The sequence below is a fragment of the Schistosoma mansoni genome, chromosome 2 (assembly GCF_000237925.1).
Source record: "Schistosoma mansoni strain Puerto Rico chromosome 2, complete genome".
Lineage (NCBI taxonomy): Eukaryota > Metazoa > Platyhelminthes > Trematoda > Strigeidida > Schistosomatidae > Schistosoma > Schistosoma mansoni.
In genome coordinates, this window is record NC_031496.1 from 33,151,252 (window position 1) to 33,169,207 (window position 17,956).

Below are 17,956 nucleotides of genomic sequence, written 5' to 3' on the forward strand. Positions count from 1 at the left end.
AAGTAAGCGGCATAGTAAGAATCAAAGGTCTAGATATAACAACTGACGACGGGGATGGGATGGTTCATTTGTAAGAATTGGTTCAATATGATAGTAGCACTAATTACGAATTGAGATCTGATAGAGAGTTTTCGAATATCAAGAAGTACTCTACTTGTATTCTGGGTCCATTTGAATTTGTGATCTACTTATATCTATATAAGTAGTATATGGTGATGGTCAAACATAGAATGTATTTTTGGCAGAAGATCGATAAGGAAAGAACTGAAATGAAGCGCAATTGGTTGGAAGATGCATGAACAATGGAATTAGAAAAGATGGACTGATATTTACAGAAGGAACAGTGAAGATTGAGACAATCGATTGACAGTATACAAATTAACTATTTGAGGTATGGTTATCAGAATTTAGTGAGATAGTCTGTTATCTGTGCTTAAATACATTCGATTGTCCCTAATCGTGTTCTCGCTCACTACACCTCCTTCTAGAATTCTCTTCAGGATTGTTTATGATTGATCATTCATGAGAATAAACCTGGGACCTTTAATTGGTACTTACAGAATCGAGATGTACAAACTTCATATTTCAGCCCGTTCATTATATAGTGCTAATACTTAAGCCGGTCATCTGGAGGTAACCATTACAGAATTTACTATGATTATTGTTTTATTAACCATACAATTCAATGATAAGTGAATTGTTATTCGTGTCACTGGATGATTACTATAGTTTCACAGAAGAATATATCTAAACTAGATTTCTTTCGCTGGCAATCAGTTCTCTGAGCAAAAAGGCATGATTCATATCTTCGGCTTATCAAATCAAACCATGGTCTTTTACTCATTAGTGATTGCTTTGACATACAGTCAATGAGTTGCAGTTAAAAGTCTCATATAGTTGAGATTACGAACCAATCGAAGCTAGACCACCATGGGAAACCTCGAAACACTACACAGCCGTTTCGTCCTATTATTAGACTCCTCAGCAGTGCACGTCCACGATCCCACCTTACGAGATTCGAACCCAGGACCTATCGGTCTGGCGCGCGAGCATTTAACCGATAGACCACTGAGCCAGCCGGCATCCATCGGTGTTAATGTCTAACCTCAACCAGTTCACGAAATTGTGCGACCAACTTCCACTCTACTGATGTAGATACCTGTCTCTACCTGACATGGATTAGCTCTACTGGTCCCTGCTTCACACTAGAACTCCAGGAATTACCTTATGGAGCCAGATAAAAATCAATGATTTCTCATTGCCATCCTGTTATACTACAAACTGATTGGCTTTTGAAGTGTAAATACAATGGTCTATAGGTAGGTGCCTAATCATGAGATTTGAAACTTGTTCATTTGATCTCATCTTGATTCGTTAATTAGAATAAAATAACTTCTCAATACTCCTTTTTTTCTAATAATGTTCCAGCCATATAACATAAAATATAGAATCACGTCTTCCTGAATATTTCTTTCAACAAAATGACAATCATATTTTTAGTGAAACAGGTACTGACGGTGTTTTCCAAGCAGGTTATGATACATCTAGAGGTTAGATTCTTGATGTACCATGTACAACTTGAGCAATTGATCACTAGAACCCTCCAAGTTTCAAATGAGTAGACAGAAGAAATGTGAAAGGAATAATATTCTAAACAGTATCAGATATGGTAACAAATTCTCAGAAGGGGTTTTTGTGGAGATTCGGTATTTTCATAGTTGTGATCATGAGTCAATTGCAGCTAGATCACCATCGGTTAAGTGCTCTGGTGCGAGACTAGTAGGTCCTGGATTCGAACCTCGCGAGATGCGGTCATGGATGCGTACTACTTAGGAGTCCCACAACAGGACGAAACGGCTATCCAGTGCTTCCAGGTTTTCCTTGGCGGTCTAGCCTCAACTGACTCACGCTTTCAACTATGAAAAACAAATTCACCATTATAGTCATCCAATTCGTTGACAGGGTCTTTAAGCAATTGTGCAATTAGGAAGCTGTAGAAATTCTGGAATATTCATTCAAAAGATGATTGGATGGAATATCTTCGACGCTTTCTGAATTTCTTAAATCTCACCTATGTTTCGTCCTCACAGATACTATTGCTAATTGCTTTATTGATAATCTGAAATAAACTCAGACCTTTTAATGTTCTATAGATGATATTGTTTAATCTAAATGGGAATTGAAAGGTACTCATATCAGTATAAAATTTAGTAAGCAAAAAAGATTTTAATTACCTACCTCAAGTTCTACAATAACACTTGCTTCACGTTGAGTTAATTCATTTGGATTCAATTTGATAGAATCAATTTTAAATGACATTTTACCTCCATAGATATATTTCTATAAAAAAGAAAAGGTAGGTATAGATTGGGAAATGGAGTGGACATTTAACATATTATAAATGAAATAATCAATTTATTGATTGAATTCATGAGTCGGCTAAAGCTGGACCATCATGGGAAACCTGAAAGCACTCGACGGTCAATTCGTCCTAGTATAGGTGAAGTATTCGCTCTCGAGACCGATAAGTCCTGGGTTCGACACCCGTCGATACGGGATCGTGAATGCACATTGCTGATAAGTCCTATACTAGGATTGTAGATTGTCAATTATCCATTCATAAGTTATCGGCCCTGGTACGGCCGAGAGTGGGGAGAGTCCGCTCTCCCTCTACAAATGCTCTCACATGACAGGTAAGTCTTACACACTGCCTTCTCGTGGCATTACTGTTGTTTACAAAATTGAGAGGACAAAAAGTGAATGTCCGGTGCTTTAACCGGGTCGGTGGACACAGCGACTCTCCCTACGGGATTTGGAAAACCCTCATTTCAAACCAATGATGCATATGGGCTCCAGTATCCTGAGGGAACAGATGGCGCATGAATCAATCGTTGGTCACCGACTACCATGAGAAGGCATCTCCTCACGATACTCGACTGCCTTGTGGATCAGACCTTTAGGTCAAGGGTTCGGGGTGTGGCTCCCTAAAAAATCCACCTGCTTCAGTTTGGGCACCTGGGCACTATCACAGCCCTCATACAAATCTCATTTGATTTGTGCGGCGCATATCTATCTGGTGCTTCCTTGTGCCAATATTTATATGTCTAAATAAATAATAAATAAATAAATACTATTGACTTACATAAATAGTAACATCATTTTGTGTTAAAGTTGTTGGTTTAGGTGGAATTAGATTAATGCCAAAATGTATTATCCCCTTATTATTTAATGGATATTTAACATAGAAATTATCCATTTCACGTTCAATACGTTGATTTCCGTTTGTAGTATAATCTTTACGTTGTAAACCACCCATTTCTGTACGTTGACCAAGCCAAATATCAAAACCGAAACCTGCTGAATCCTCCTTGAAATATAAATGAATCAATATTAAATATTGTAAATGAAGATTAAAGATTGTCATCAAACAAACAATGATATGTATATGATTCGATCAAAAAAACCATCCAGCTCAGAGAACAGAACTTTATCAAAATCATCTACCTGACATATAGATCTTCTCTACTAACTCATAAACGGTTACTCAGCAACTATTACTTTTAAAACACACTAAATATTATATCTAGCCACATTGCAACTTGATCGATAACATTCGATCAGCACTAAGAAGGACTTGACACGCATGACATTGATCACTACCCAGTGATCAATCAATCGTGATTACATCTTAGTCCTACAGGAGGTCGATCACAGCCCGAATAGCTCAGTGGTAACGTCTCTGACTGTGAAGCTGAGTGACACAGGATCAAATCCGTTAGGGAGCACCAGTTCCCTCAAGATTACAGGTACACCTTGCTGACGAGTACCAAGTAGCACAAAACCCGGGTGCAGGGTTTCCTGTTGACACCTCCAACCACTATCTTATCTCAAAATAGTGCATGCAGTGTAGAGCCACCTAGACTAGTGGCCACACTGCACCTTGATCGATAGCATTCGATCAGCACTAAGAAGAACTTAACACGTATGACGTTGATCACCACCCAGTGATCAATCCATTGTGATTATATCTACAATATTAATGATAGTCAGTCATGTTGTCAAGTTCTAAGATTCCAGTCAACAAGCTTAGTATTTATGTTCAAAATAAATTTTTTTCTAGAATGTCAAGATTAAGTAGAGGATTTCGTCACTTCTTGACAACCGTAGTATGTTTGTTTTTCCCACCCCCGTAATATATCTTTTCTTTATCACCTATTTTGATCAATCGATTATTTCACTACTAATCATTATGCAGATTTAATGTTTATTCTTTCATGTTTCGACCCGGTTACTAGGTTGATACATTTGCTTCAGTTTCAATAACTATTATAGTTATTACTATATCTGTTATCTTTCTAATAAAGTTGTGCTTTGTACTGATTAAGATTAATTATGGAAGTTATTCCATTATAAGCAAAGATGGATAGTGGCTAGCTGTGGAATATAGGAAGCGCGTTTCGTCCTACTTTAGGACTCGTCAGCTGGATGTGCCTACATCTCAGAGTTGATTTTCACTCTTGGACTCGAACCTAGTATCATTAGCTTGAAACACCATCGCGTTATGCACTTAGCTACTGAGTCCAAATGGGGCAAAACGTGCGTCCTGGATTCCACAACTAGCCACTGTCCATCTTCGCTTATAATGCTTTTGACTTAAGGATATTTCGAGACAATCCGTTCAGGATGCACATATGCTAATAAGACACTGATCAATTGCAGTCCTAAACAATGTTCATATAAGTGAAACTTGACAAAAATCGATATGGGGACAGTATTATGTAACGATCTATATTGTTCTAATCCATAGAATATATACTTCATATAATAATTATTGTTTTAGAACCTCACAAATTGTTCTAGCTTTCAACTCCGTAGCTAAGTAAATAACGTGATGACGTTTGAAGTGAAAGATACTTCGTTCGAGTCTCAGAGTGAACACTAACTCTGAGATACAGGTCCATCCAACTGACGAGTCCCAAATAGGAGGAAATGCGCGTCTTGGATTCCACTACTAACCACTATAACTTTTAACATACTTCATTAAAAATTTCTCTTTATTTGTCACTTATTACTTGAAGGTCTTTAAGTAATCATTATCGATTGACTTCAATCAATTAACCACTAACAAATCTCATCAAGATGTATCAGTATATGGCATGATGTTGAATTAGACAACTTATTACTGAATGTCTCTGATAACCTAACATACTACTAACAATATTTGACGATAAACACATCTAAGTAACTACCTTATGTTAAACGTTTTCTAAAACCTATTCATTCGAATGAAGATATGAAATTGTACTTGAAGTAATGCAGGTAAATCCAGCTGACGAGTCCCAAATAAGACGAAACGCGCGTCCTGGATTCCACTGCTAGCCACTATCCGTCTCTGCTTAATGAAAAATGTTCATTTCTTACAGAAACAAATATAATTATTATCTGAAGGGGGTTTTATGGAGATTTTAGTAATTTTATAGTTGAAATCATAAGTCAATTGAAGTTGGACCACAATCGAAAATTTGGAAGCACTGGATGGCCGTTTCGTTCTATTGTGGGATTGGTTGAAGCTACACATTAGGACCGTTAGATGCTAGCTAGCTCAGTGGTCTAGTGGTTAAGCGGTCGCACGCGAGACTGATAGGTCATGGGATCGTGAATGAGCACTACTGAGGACTACCACAATAGAACGAAACAGAAGTTCAGTGTTTCCAGGTTTTCCATAATGGTCTAGCTTCAATTGACTCATAATATCTATCTATAGAAAATACCATACCGTTGTTATATTCCAGAAATAATATTCATCTGATAAACGACATGATGATGTTTTCCCAGAACAATAGCATTGTAAACATTGTCCCATATAATTAAAATAGCCTTCTTCACATTCATCACATTTTACACCAGTGTATCCAGTCTGAAATGGAGAAAAGAAAAAACAATAATAATATTATGGGGAAAGGGATTTTTATTTTTATCTCATCATATAATCCCTAATTAACGTTTATTCAATATTATTTGATTTGCCCCCGAATGCCCTGGTACGACCGAGAGTGGCAAGGGCTCCCCGTCTCTCTCGAGATGCTCTCACACGGTTACGCGTATACAGCCTCTGCCAGGGAGGTCCTACTAACTGTCTTCTCGCGGCATTACTGTTGTTTTCGAAATTGAGAGGATGAAATACGAATGTCCAGCGCTTTAACTGGGTCGGTGGACACGGAAAGTTCACCTAGGGGAGTTGGAAAACCCTAATTCCAAACCAATGGTGTACATGGGATCCAGGATCCTGAGGGAACAAATGGCGTATGAATCAATCGTTAGTCACTGCATCTCCTCACGATGCTCCACTGCCTTGTGGATCAGACCTATAGATCGAAGGCTCCGTGTGTGGTCCCCTGAGAGAACCACCTGCTTCAGTTTGGGCACCTGGACAGTATCACAACCCTCACACACATAAAATGAGACTTGTGTAGGGCATATATATCGGGTGCCACTTTGTACCAATATTTATGCGTTTAAATAAAAATCACATGAACACTATCCAGTATGGCTTAACGGACATATAGTTAGAACTATTGTGGTGTACATAAGTAGTATATGACGATAGTCAGGCAGAGAATATATTTCACTTGAAGATCGATATCAGAAGAACGGGAACGGAACACAATTGGTATGAAAATGCATGAACAATATTATTCGGAGACGATGGACTGATATTTGCTGAAGGAACAGTCAAGATTAAGACGATTGGTTGATAGTTTGCAAATTAACTGTTTACTGTATGGTTATCAGATTTTAGTGAGATAGTCTGTAATTTTCGTATCAAATGATTTCGACTGTCTCCACCCGTGTTCTTGTTCTATTTTAAATAAATCACAGGGGGAAAGATAGTTGGCATTTTCAATACTCCACTGTATTACAAATAGCTTACTAAATAGTCATCTGGATTTGTGTAATAATGCATAGTACACTGAGCGTTTTAGGTTGAATATATTAGAATATGAGGCTCGGTAAGGACAACAGTATTGAGATGTATGTAAATCCAGCTGAATTACACTACTGACTACAGTTTAACGTTAACAAAACTTATCACTAAAGATAATTCCAAGTTAATCTGTTCAGGTTTTGCTCATCTCAACAAATTACCAATCAAATACAGATCACAATAACAAGAAGACTCAAACCTTGTACCCCGCAAAGAATCATGAATGGTAACTTTGAGAACTATTCAGGGACCAATATGATATGTATATTTCCTATTGTATAATTGTTAAGTAACTAAACTATTCGTATTCATGTTCTCCTCATTATAAGCTTTATACTGACCCATAGACTATTATTATACGATTTACCATTCCCGAGTTACCCCCAGTCTATTAATTACTGTTCCCCCTATTCACAGCCACATTTGGCTAAATCTTGTATAAATGTTATTTTCTATTTTATTGGAACGATGTGGTCAGTTTGTTTGGTATATAAACCCAGTATGTTTGAGAATAATGATTCATATGGCAGAGGTTGTTATTGGTGTTCTGGACTTAACTGACTGGGCTAGGCAGATAGGAGGACCGACAAGTACTCAAGACTGCTCATACGGCTTTTGTGTATCATTGGGCGATCAATAAATTCACTGTTCTCTTATAGGCAAGCCAATTGATATAATAAATATACATATAGTTTCCTATACCAACTTACTTTACATTGACAATCACCATTATCTGATGTTAATTGAGTTCCATAATAATGACAATCCATTGGTTGTGGTTTTGTATCACATTTTGCATCATCTGGCAATTCATCACCCCTATCTATTGCTAATTGACAACGATCACATGTAGGATTAAGTAATTTATTATCTTCACTTATACGACATTTACAAAAATAATCATCATCAGCTTGTGGATTAAAATGACATTTTTTAACAACGCTAAATATAGAAATAAATAAAAGAAGGAATCATTGTAAGTTGACTATCTGTTGAGTTGGTAACAATATTTAGTATACCCTTCAGTTATTTGACTCGTTGTCAAATTATAATGACAAGGGGTTTTGTGGAGATTTAGTATTTTCATAGTTGAAAGCGTGAGTCAATTGAAGCTAGACCACCAAGGAAAACCTGGAAGCATTGAACGGCCGTCTCGTCCTATTGTGGGACTCCTCAGTGGTGCGCATCTACGACCTTGCCACGCGAGATTCCAACCCATGACCAGAGCACTTAATCGATAGACCACTGAGTCGGCAGCCGATGGTGTTTATGTCTGACTCCAACCAATCCACGAAATTGAGCAACCATTTGAATCTCGAGAGGCGAGGTTGTGGATGCGCACTGCTGAGGAATCTCACAATAGGATATAATAGAAATGGATTAGATTATCATGTTATTGATACTTTAGATGAAATTCGATCAATCTTGGTTGGCATATAAGCATCCTGGATTTCAATACTAGCGGCACTTCATCACTTCTATGATAAACTACTGTATGTTTCTTCAATAGTCCAAAGCTTTTGCGCTTGCTGATATAAAAAGAAGCCTTTAATTTAATCCACAGTGAGATCGCTGATTCACGGTGTCAGGGATTCTCACACAACATTAGGTCCTTTGAGGTAGACCATAGGAACTCCTAGATCTAGTTTTCATACCATTTGATAGTAATCAATATAGTGTACTTGTCATCTTAAGGGAACTAGTACATTTTGATATATTCGATCTCGTGCAATCGAACTTCACAGTTCGAGATAGTTACCATTGTGCTATTCGGGTCACAAATCATTTCCCATAGGACTGAGTCCTGTAGCAAGCCCATTCAACTACCGTATTTTTTGTGTGCTCTCTGTAATCCTAACATTTAACCCACTGTAAATTTATGTGTGAGTCTGATTGAGCGCATGTGTCTGCACATCAATCCTTAATTTGTTCTCTCATTGGTTGTAAACAAAGACAATCAATAATAATTATCCACAATCCATTAACACACATAAATATATATGGATTTTTAACACTCTCACACACACACACACACACTCACTGGTTTTTCAGGTGTGCTTGCTATCTGTACGCTTGCGGATTTTACCGAGCTTCAACAATAAACTATCTCTATAACTGGTGTTCAGGTTTTTGAATAATCTCGAGTAAACCCGTAATTCTACTAGGAGATTTAGCCTGCAGTAAATAATCAGTTAGCGGGATATTATTTATTTATTGGAGTCAGATATAGAGGAATTAATCCTCTACAGTCCCATACCTAGACAACACATTTGTAAAGCATTTACTGCTTTCAATGGTTATCTAGCTAGCGTCAATCCATGATTAAGCTACAAAATGAAATTTCCTTCATGTATAATAATTGGTACTTCAATAAAGTGTCGAAAAATCGAAGTCAAAGCTTGGAACTTATTCAACCAAAGGACTGTGATCCTTTGATTTATGTTATTCGACGATTCACAGTAAAATGTTTAATACTGTACATGGCAATCCATAACATGCCTAAATAAATAACAGTTACCCGAAATAAGGAATTTCATTCTAAAATTAAAATATTAGCAAAACATACATTAAATACTAGAAATGGATTGACTGGTCACTGAATAGTGATCACTGTCATGTATATCAGGTTCTTCTTAGTGCAAATCGAATTCTATTGACCAAGTTGCAATGTGGCTACTAGTCTAGCTGACTCGACATTGTATGTACTATGTTGAGACAAGATGTTAGTTGGATATAGTCAACAGGGTAGCTCAGTAGTAACGTTTATGATTGTGAAGCTGGGTGACACGGGATCAAATCCGTCAGGAAGCATCAGTTCCCTCAAAATTACAAATACACCTTTCTGATAAGTGCTAATTAACACAAAACTTAGATCCACAGTTCCTTTCCACAGATTCCTATGGACTACCTTCAACCACCACCCTATGGATTTGTAACACCACTTTTAAATTCAGAGAAAAAATTGTAAACATGTGGGTAATCTAAATTATTCAACATCTGTTTATAAAATCCCTTAATCAAGTTACCTATTTATACCTTATGAATAGAAGTTAATTTAATTTTAAATGTATGTGACTACTTAAATTTTGTATTTCCATATCCATATACACGATTAAATAACTAAGAGGGGGGGGCTTGTAGTTAAGGCTAACTTATCACTTAAGTTCACTTACATAAAGATTGTTTGTTGCTAACCTACATGAAAAAGCACTTTATAGATAGTTTCTCATTATATCCATTTATTACATAAATATGAGAAACAAATTATGATTTGTTCTCCCTCATTTGATTTAATTTGTATTTCCCATATGGAAACAATTTCATGTTTCTAAAATTTAACATTGACGACAAAATCATGTTTCATGAGAAGGGGTTTTGTAGAGATTTCTGTATTTGTATCGATGAAATCATGAATCAATTGAAGGTAGACAATCATGGAAAACCTGGAAGCACAGCTTTAAGGCCTTTTCGTCCTATTGTGGGACTCTTCAGTAGTGCGAATCCACGATCCCGCCTCTCGAGATTCGAACCCAGAACCTATCAATCTCGCGCCAGAGTACTCAACCGATTGACCACTGAACCGGCATCCGATGGTGTTAATATCTAACTTCAACCAATCCACGAACTTGAGCAACCGGTCACCAATGTCTTCAGTGAGTTGATATCTCACAACAGACCTGATTGAACTCCACTGGTCACTGCTACTCATTAGAACTCCAGGAAATATCTCTTGAAGTCACTAGTGATCATATGTCGATTATTATCAGAAGGGGTTTTGTGGAGATTTTGTTTCTAATTATTACACAAAAATATATGGGAAACAAATCATGATTTGTTCTCCCCCATTTGATTTAATTTGTATCTCCCATATGGAAACAATTTCATGTTTAAAAAAATTTAACATTGACTATATCTATGTTTGTTTGTTTGTGTGTTTGTATGTGTGTGTGTGTGAATGATCATTAACATGTAAATTTTATGGGAAAAACAAATTAGTTCCCAACCATAAAAAATGCTGTCGATGTTTAATTATGTAAATGAGTTGGGTTTTTTTAATTTAAGTAAATTAGTTTATGGAGACATTTCAAGTACATTCAAGAACATACTTACTGTCGTCAACTGATTAGTTAACATATGTTCACTAGTGACTGGTTCCAAGAGGTATTTCCTCGAGTTCTAGTAAGAAGTAGTGACCAGTAGAGTTCAACCAGTTCTCTTGTGAGATAGTAACTCACTGAAGAAAATAATGAACGGTGGTCCAATTTCGTGGATTGGTTGTAGTTAGACATTAACACCGTTGGATGCCAGCTTAGTGGTTCTAGAGGTTCTTGGTTCGATTCTCACGAGGCGGGATCGTGGATGTGCACTACTGAGGAGTCCCATAATAGGACGAAACGGACGTCCAGTACTTCCAGGTTTTCCATGATGGTCTAGCTTCAATTGATTCATTATCTCAACTGTTAAAATTACTATAATATCCACAAAACCTCTTCTGATAATAATTGATTAGTCGTCAATGTTATATGATCTGATCCTTGATGCTGATTGAATTTTTCTTTTTGGATTAATTTCAGGGTAGTCAATAGACTAAGTGTCTAAATCTAACTACCAAATACAATATGGTACTGTGAATCGGAATTCACTTAATCCTAGTCTTAGTATTTTTCCACAGTTATATAACATGCATTTGTGGCCAGGGTAATTTTACATTGGTTTTTAGGAAAACCGGATACCATCCAGACTTTCATATGATAACCCAAACAGTACAGCTCAATCCCGTTTCGCAGGAGAGCCAGATTCCATCCAAGCTTAAACTTTCAAACCCGAGTGTTACAGCTCAATCCCGCTTCACAAAAAAACCAGACACCATATAGGCTTTAACGCTACAATCTGAATAGTACATCTCAATCCTGTGGTGCAACCACACAAGTATCAAGCACCCTGGTGAACCATTTGCACCATTTAAATGCACATTCACATCATATTTATAATTATTCCGATCATTGGTCGCGTCAATCAATTATTCACAGAATAAACATGCCAAAGTTGACCTTTCACGACAGTCAAAGTCATCAATGTCAGCAATGATGACATGCCTTACAATGTCCCAATGATAATGGCTCTTGAGAATACTGAAAAGTAACCACCAGTATGAATGAAATCGGTTAACCGGCAACCCAATTTTGCATATAAATAGTCAGCAAAACTTGCCAAACTAATGCCGAACCATCCACAATATCAATAGCGAACCTTCAGTCTCATATGAGACATTCAGCTCTGCATAGCAACATAGCTTATACTGAATACAACACATTTGTAGGGTAGTAAACGAAATAGCCCAGCCTGAAGTTTAAGACCCTTTGTCTCGTGTTGGAATACAATTACAAGACCACCAAGATCATTTTTATCTCATTTGTGAAATTCTCATCTTTCCGACTTTTGAGACACTGAGTTAGGAGTAGTCTCCCTATGCATATCTCTATGCATATCCTTGACTGTATACAAAATCAAATTATGAATAATTAGATCATAAAAGTCCCCACAATATAGTATTCAATCAAAAATGAATGACATGACGTTCATTGAACCTTGATTAGAAACCAAATGACCGTTGAGAATGAAAAAAATGACTTACTATGGTAAATTATTTCCACACATATCACATGGTTGACAATCTGTTGCTAATAAACTTTTATCTGGTCTATAATAACCATCTTGACATTGTTGACATCTTGGTCCAGCACGTTTTCCTGGACATTCAATACAATTACCTTCAGTATCACATTTATCACAAGCACAAAATGGTCGACATTTTAATGGATTATCAGGATCTTTTTGATAACCAGGTGCACATTTCTATAAATTATAGATAGATGAAAAGAAAAATTATAGAGAAGTTATAATAATAGTTGCCAATGTACAGAATCAAATGTATCAATGGATGCGAAAACCATCTATATTATCATCGATGAGTTGTAAGTTGAGTCAAAAGCTGATGAAGGTTACAATTCTAAACTTTTAAAGTAAGCAGTAATACCATATCCACGACTTTGAGCAACTATTCACCAATTGTTTTCAGTGAGTTGATATCTCTACAACAGACTTGGTTGAACTCCACTGGTCACTGCTTCCCACTGGAACTCCAGGAAATATCTTTTGATGTCAGTCACTAGTGAGCATATGATTATAGATCAAAAGGAGTTTTGTGGAGAATTTGGTATTTTCATAGTTGAAATCATGAGTCAATTGAAGCTAGATCACCATGGAAAACCTGGAAGCACTGGACGGCCAATTCGTCCTATTGTGGGACTCCTCAGCACTGCGCATCCACGATCCACTGAAGACAATTGGTGAACGGTTGCTCAACATCGTGGATTGGTTGAAGTTAGACATTAACACCATCAGATGCCGGCTCAGTGGTTCTAGATGTTAAGTGCTCTGGCACGAGACTGGTAGGTCCTGGGTTCGAATCTCGCGAGTGCGGTATCGTGGATGCGCATCGCTGAGGAATCCCACAATACTACGAAACGGCCTTAAAGCTGTGCTTCCAGGTTTTCCATGGTTGTCTAGCTTCAATTGACTAATAATTTCAAGTGTGAAAATACTAAATTCTCCACAAAACCCCTTCTGATCAGTAATACCATATACGAATGTATAAGTTCAACGGTTGTTAAGTAACTATAAACGCTTAGTTTCCAAGTAAACATTGATTACATTGTTCACCATGATAACGAGAACTTCATATTTGAATCATGCAGTTCACTGAACCTAAAAGAACTCATATCATCAACTGAGTTATAAATACTTGCTATCAATCTAAGACTAGTTAGTTATTGCCATGGAAACATTTCTCCAAACACTTACCTGGTAACACTTTTATTCAAAAAATTAAGCAAATATTCACAATTTCTCTTTGGAAAATTACTTTGCCATGAATTCATCTTCAATTGTAAACAACCTCACAACATGAAATACCGGCTTTGGTTAAGGTATTAAGAAAACTAAAGAACAAACACTGACTTATTTTAAAATAAACCTGAATTGTCAAATCAACCAACTGCGTCACAAAACAAACCCTCACATGGAATCCTGAAGGCCAAAAGTGAAGAGGAAGACCAAAGAACACATTACGCCAAGAAATAGAGACAGACATGAGAAGAATGAACAAAAACTGTATAGAAATAGAAAGGAAGGCCCAGAACAGAGTGGGTTGGAGAATGCTGGTTGGCGGCCTACGCTCCATTGGGAGTAACAGGCGAAAGTAAGTAAGTAAGTAAGTAAGTAAGTAGGTAAGTAAGTAAGTAAATTGTCAAAAAACGTATAGATTATCACTGAAAATAACGGATAACTGCCGTTATATAATCCTACTTTACTGGAGATAAGAACTCAGACCACATTTACATTTAAGTAGTTTAAACTTCAGAGGCTAAAATCAAGATATAAAAGTCTAGGATTCTATCTCTAATCAGTTTGTAATTGTGTAGCGTTGAGAAGTCGGGTTATATATAATATACCCTTATGGGTCAGAATAATCTTGCACTGGTTTTCAGGAGAACCAGACACCATCCAGACCTTCACGCGGCAACCCAAACAATGCAGCTCAATCCCGTTTAACAGGAGAGCCAGACACTGCCCAGGTTTAACCCAAGCAGTACAGCTCAATCCCGCCCTATAGGAGAACTAGACACTATATAGGCTTCAACGCTACAACCCGAACAGTACAGCCCAATCCTATGGCGCAACCACTCAAGTACCAAACACCCTGGTGGACCAGAGAAGTCGGGCACTAGGACAATATAGTGCTTCCCGATATTGACTGATTTCTGTGATGATACAAAATCGGAATGTTTAGATCAACCAATCTTTATGGCTTACTAAACTTAAATTAAATTTCCTGTAAAAAAACGAATGAATCAGTAATGTAGGAATATTCTAACGGTTCCTTAGTAACAATATATTTTGTAGGAAATCAGATTAACCGAAAATAACTATCTTGGTTTGAATACAAATGTATTGGGGAGATCCAGAAAATTCCTCGGAAAAAAGCCAACTAGAAGGATCTGAAAACTGAGAAACATCTTATCCAATCATCATTCAATAGAAGTTATACCAGAAAGACCTAGAAAGTCACATGTCGTGTTCCTGATTGGATGGTTACCCATAATGCTACTATGTTTAGTAGTGTTCCGGAATTTTCTGAAGGTCCAAGGCCATCTAAAATGCTCTAAATATCCTAGATTTTCAGGAGACAAACGAACCTTGGAGTTAAGCGTTTCTCCCATATTTCGATCCTTTTCTCTCGTGTTCAGATCACTTTGTAGATTAGCCTAAGGGTGACTAGAGAGCTTAAGAAACCGAATCTAACGTTCAATTACAAAATTTATCAATTTGAATTTGTTATATCCCGTGGAGAATTATGAATGGTAACTTTTGAGAACTATTTATGGACCAATATGATATGTATATTTCCTGTTGTATAATTGTTTAGTAACTAAACTATTCATAATCATATCCCTTTCATTGTGAGCTTTATTTTGACCTATAGACTATTATTATACGATTTACCATTCCCGAGTTACCCCCAGTCTATTGATTACCGTTCCCCTTCTTCACAGCCACATTTGGCCAAACCTAGTACAAATGTTGTTTCCTATTTTATAGTGTGATGTGGTCTGTTTGGTTTGTATATAAATCCAGTATGTTTGAGAATAATGATTCATATTGCAGAGACTGTTATTGGTGTTCTGGACTTAACTGACTGGGCTATGCAGGAAGCAGGACCTGAAAGTACTCCAGACTGCTCGTACGGTTTTCGTGTGTTACTGTTCCAATCGATATTTCGCTGCTCTCTCATTGTCGAGGATCATCACGTCATATATCAAAAAACAGGACACGTACGCACACATTATAACAGAAATAATACTGATATTTTTTGACTAGATAACATACCTCACATGATAAACCTTCATAACCATTTGGACATGTACATTCTTCAATTTCTCCTACCCATTGTCCTGGTACATCTGACTTGACAGCATGTTCAACTTTTATATTAAACAGTTCTAGCGTAGTTTGATCTCGAAAATATTTCACTCGGAAACCAATCTTTTTGATATCACTTATAATTTGCATAAAACCAGCACGACCAATAGTTTGATCAATTTTTTGTTTACATTCTTTATCAATAAACCATTTATCACGTTCAGAAAGTCTTATATGTATTCGATTATCATATCCAGTTGGTATAGTATGTACTAATAAACGATCATTTGGTGGACACCAATAAATCGATTGATCTGTTGACTGTATAAGAAAAGAAAAAAGTGAATAGATTACAATTGGGTATCATTTTCATTCAATAGAAGTTAAAAGTTTAGATGGTACATTCCGTCGAAACTTTCATCAATGTCATACTTACTTACTTTGCTTACTTACGCCTGTTACCTCTCGTCGAGGAGCATAGGCCGTTCACCAGCATTCTCAATCCAACTCTGTCCTGTGCCTTCTTTTCCAGTTCTTTACAGTTGTTATTCATCCTTTTCATATCTGGCTCTATTTCTCGGCGTAATGTGTTCTTTGGCCTTCCTCTTTTCCGCTTCCCTTCACCATTCCAAGTTAGGGATTGCCTTGTGATTCAGTTTGGTGATTTCTTTAATGTATGTCCTATCCACTTCCAACGTTTTTCCCTAATTTCCTCTTCAGCTGGAAGCTGGTTTGTGCTCTCCCATACAAGGCTGTTGCTGATAGTATCCGGCCAGTGAATGTCGAGGGTAGAAAGTTAGCAAGAAATATATTTGTTTGTTTTTTTGTGTACAGTAGAAATAACTGTCTTAAATTTCGTATTGAAGATCGTGACTTGGATATTGGTTGAGAGACAATCTGAGAAGTCCAAATCATCTAATTGATTCTGAGATAACCAGTGTATTCCGTGTTTCAGGAACTCCATAGTGTCGAAGAAATTTCCATAATGTTCTCCTGTCCACGCTGTTGACGTATGGTGATGAGTTTCACTCAACAGATTGTTCCGCGATGATCCGTAATGTCGCAATCTGGTCTGTGCACGTCCGATCCTTACGGAATCCAGCCTGTTGGTCCCTAAGTTCGGCGTCTACTGCGTCTTTCATCCGATTCAGCAGCACTCTGTGAAAACTTTTCCTGGTACTGAAAACAAACTGAAGCCACTGTAATTCTCACATTTGCTCAGATCTCCTTTCTTTGGTATATTGATGAGGTATCCTTCTTTCCAGTCCATTGGCGCTTGTTCCTCTTCCCAAATCAATGTCATACACAATATATTTTAGTGTCTTCGAACAGTTGTTCTGTATTTTTTATTCGAAAGTTGGCGAGACTATAATATATAGACGAACCAAGACAAGTAGTCTTAGGTTTTGGCGCGAAGTTCACCCATTTTGGCATTATAGCTGATATCAGTCCATGATGAAAACTATAATACTAATTCCTAACCAACAGTTGTTAATCACCTTCATTTAGTCTTAGTTATTCGGTGGACATTTTTAAAGTCAGTTTGGAGTCATTCAAAAGTCGTCCATAAGTTATAGTCTCATTACAATAACTAACAACAACATTCTGACCAAAAACAGAATTCTAAACAGTTAGTTCACTCCTAGAACTTCACGAATTTCTGCTGCCACACATTCTATTCCTGATTCGCTATATATACTACTTATATAAATATAAGTAGTTTTAGTATTAGTAGTATTTGTTGTTGTTGTTGTTGTTGTTGATGACTGTGATGATGTTCGGCTGTGATTGTGTGATTGTGGTAGTATGTATGTGATAGTGGGTATTGTGTGTGATGTAATAGTGTGATGTTAGTGGTTGTGAATAGGTATGTTGGTGGTGGGATTCAAACCGACGCCGTTTGAAGGTGGATCCCCATCCAGCGCCTTAGACACACAATGATTTATAATCTTCATTTAGTCTTAGTTATTCGGTGGACATTTTTAAAAT

General features: G+C 37.0%; 1 protein-coding gene across 1 annotated transcript in view; it reads right to left on the reverse strand.

Moving 5' to 3' along the window:
* The window catches only part of Smp_146950 (hypothetical protein), a gene marked incomplete at both ends in the record, with an annotated part of 126,748 nt that overhangs the window by 50,748 nt on the left and 58,044 nt on the right, over nt 1-17,956 (reverse strand). Inside the window, 5 exons of the mRNA XM_018796423.1 lie at nt 2,239-2,340; nt 3,242-3,367; nt 7,696-7,927; nt 12,621-12,841; nt 15,935-16,288. Of these exons, the coding sequence (XP_018650637.1) occupies nt 2,239-2,340; nt 3,242-3,367; nt 7,696-7,927; nt 12,621-12,841; nt 15,935-16,288 (1,035 nt within the window). The remainder of the gene's footprint in view (nt 1-2,238; nt 2,341-3,241; nt 3,368-7,695; nt 7,928-12,620; nt 12,842-15,934; nt 16,289-17,956) is intronic.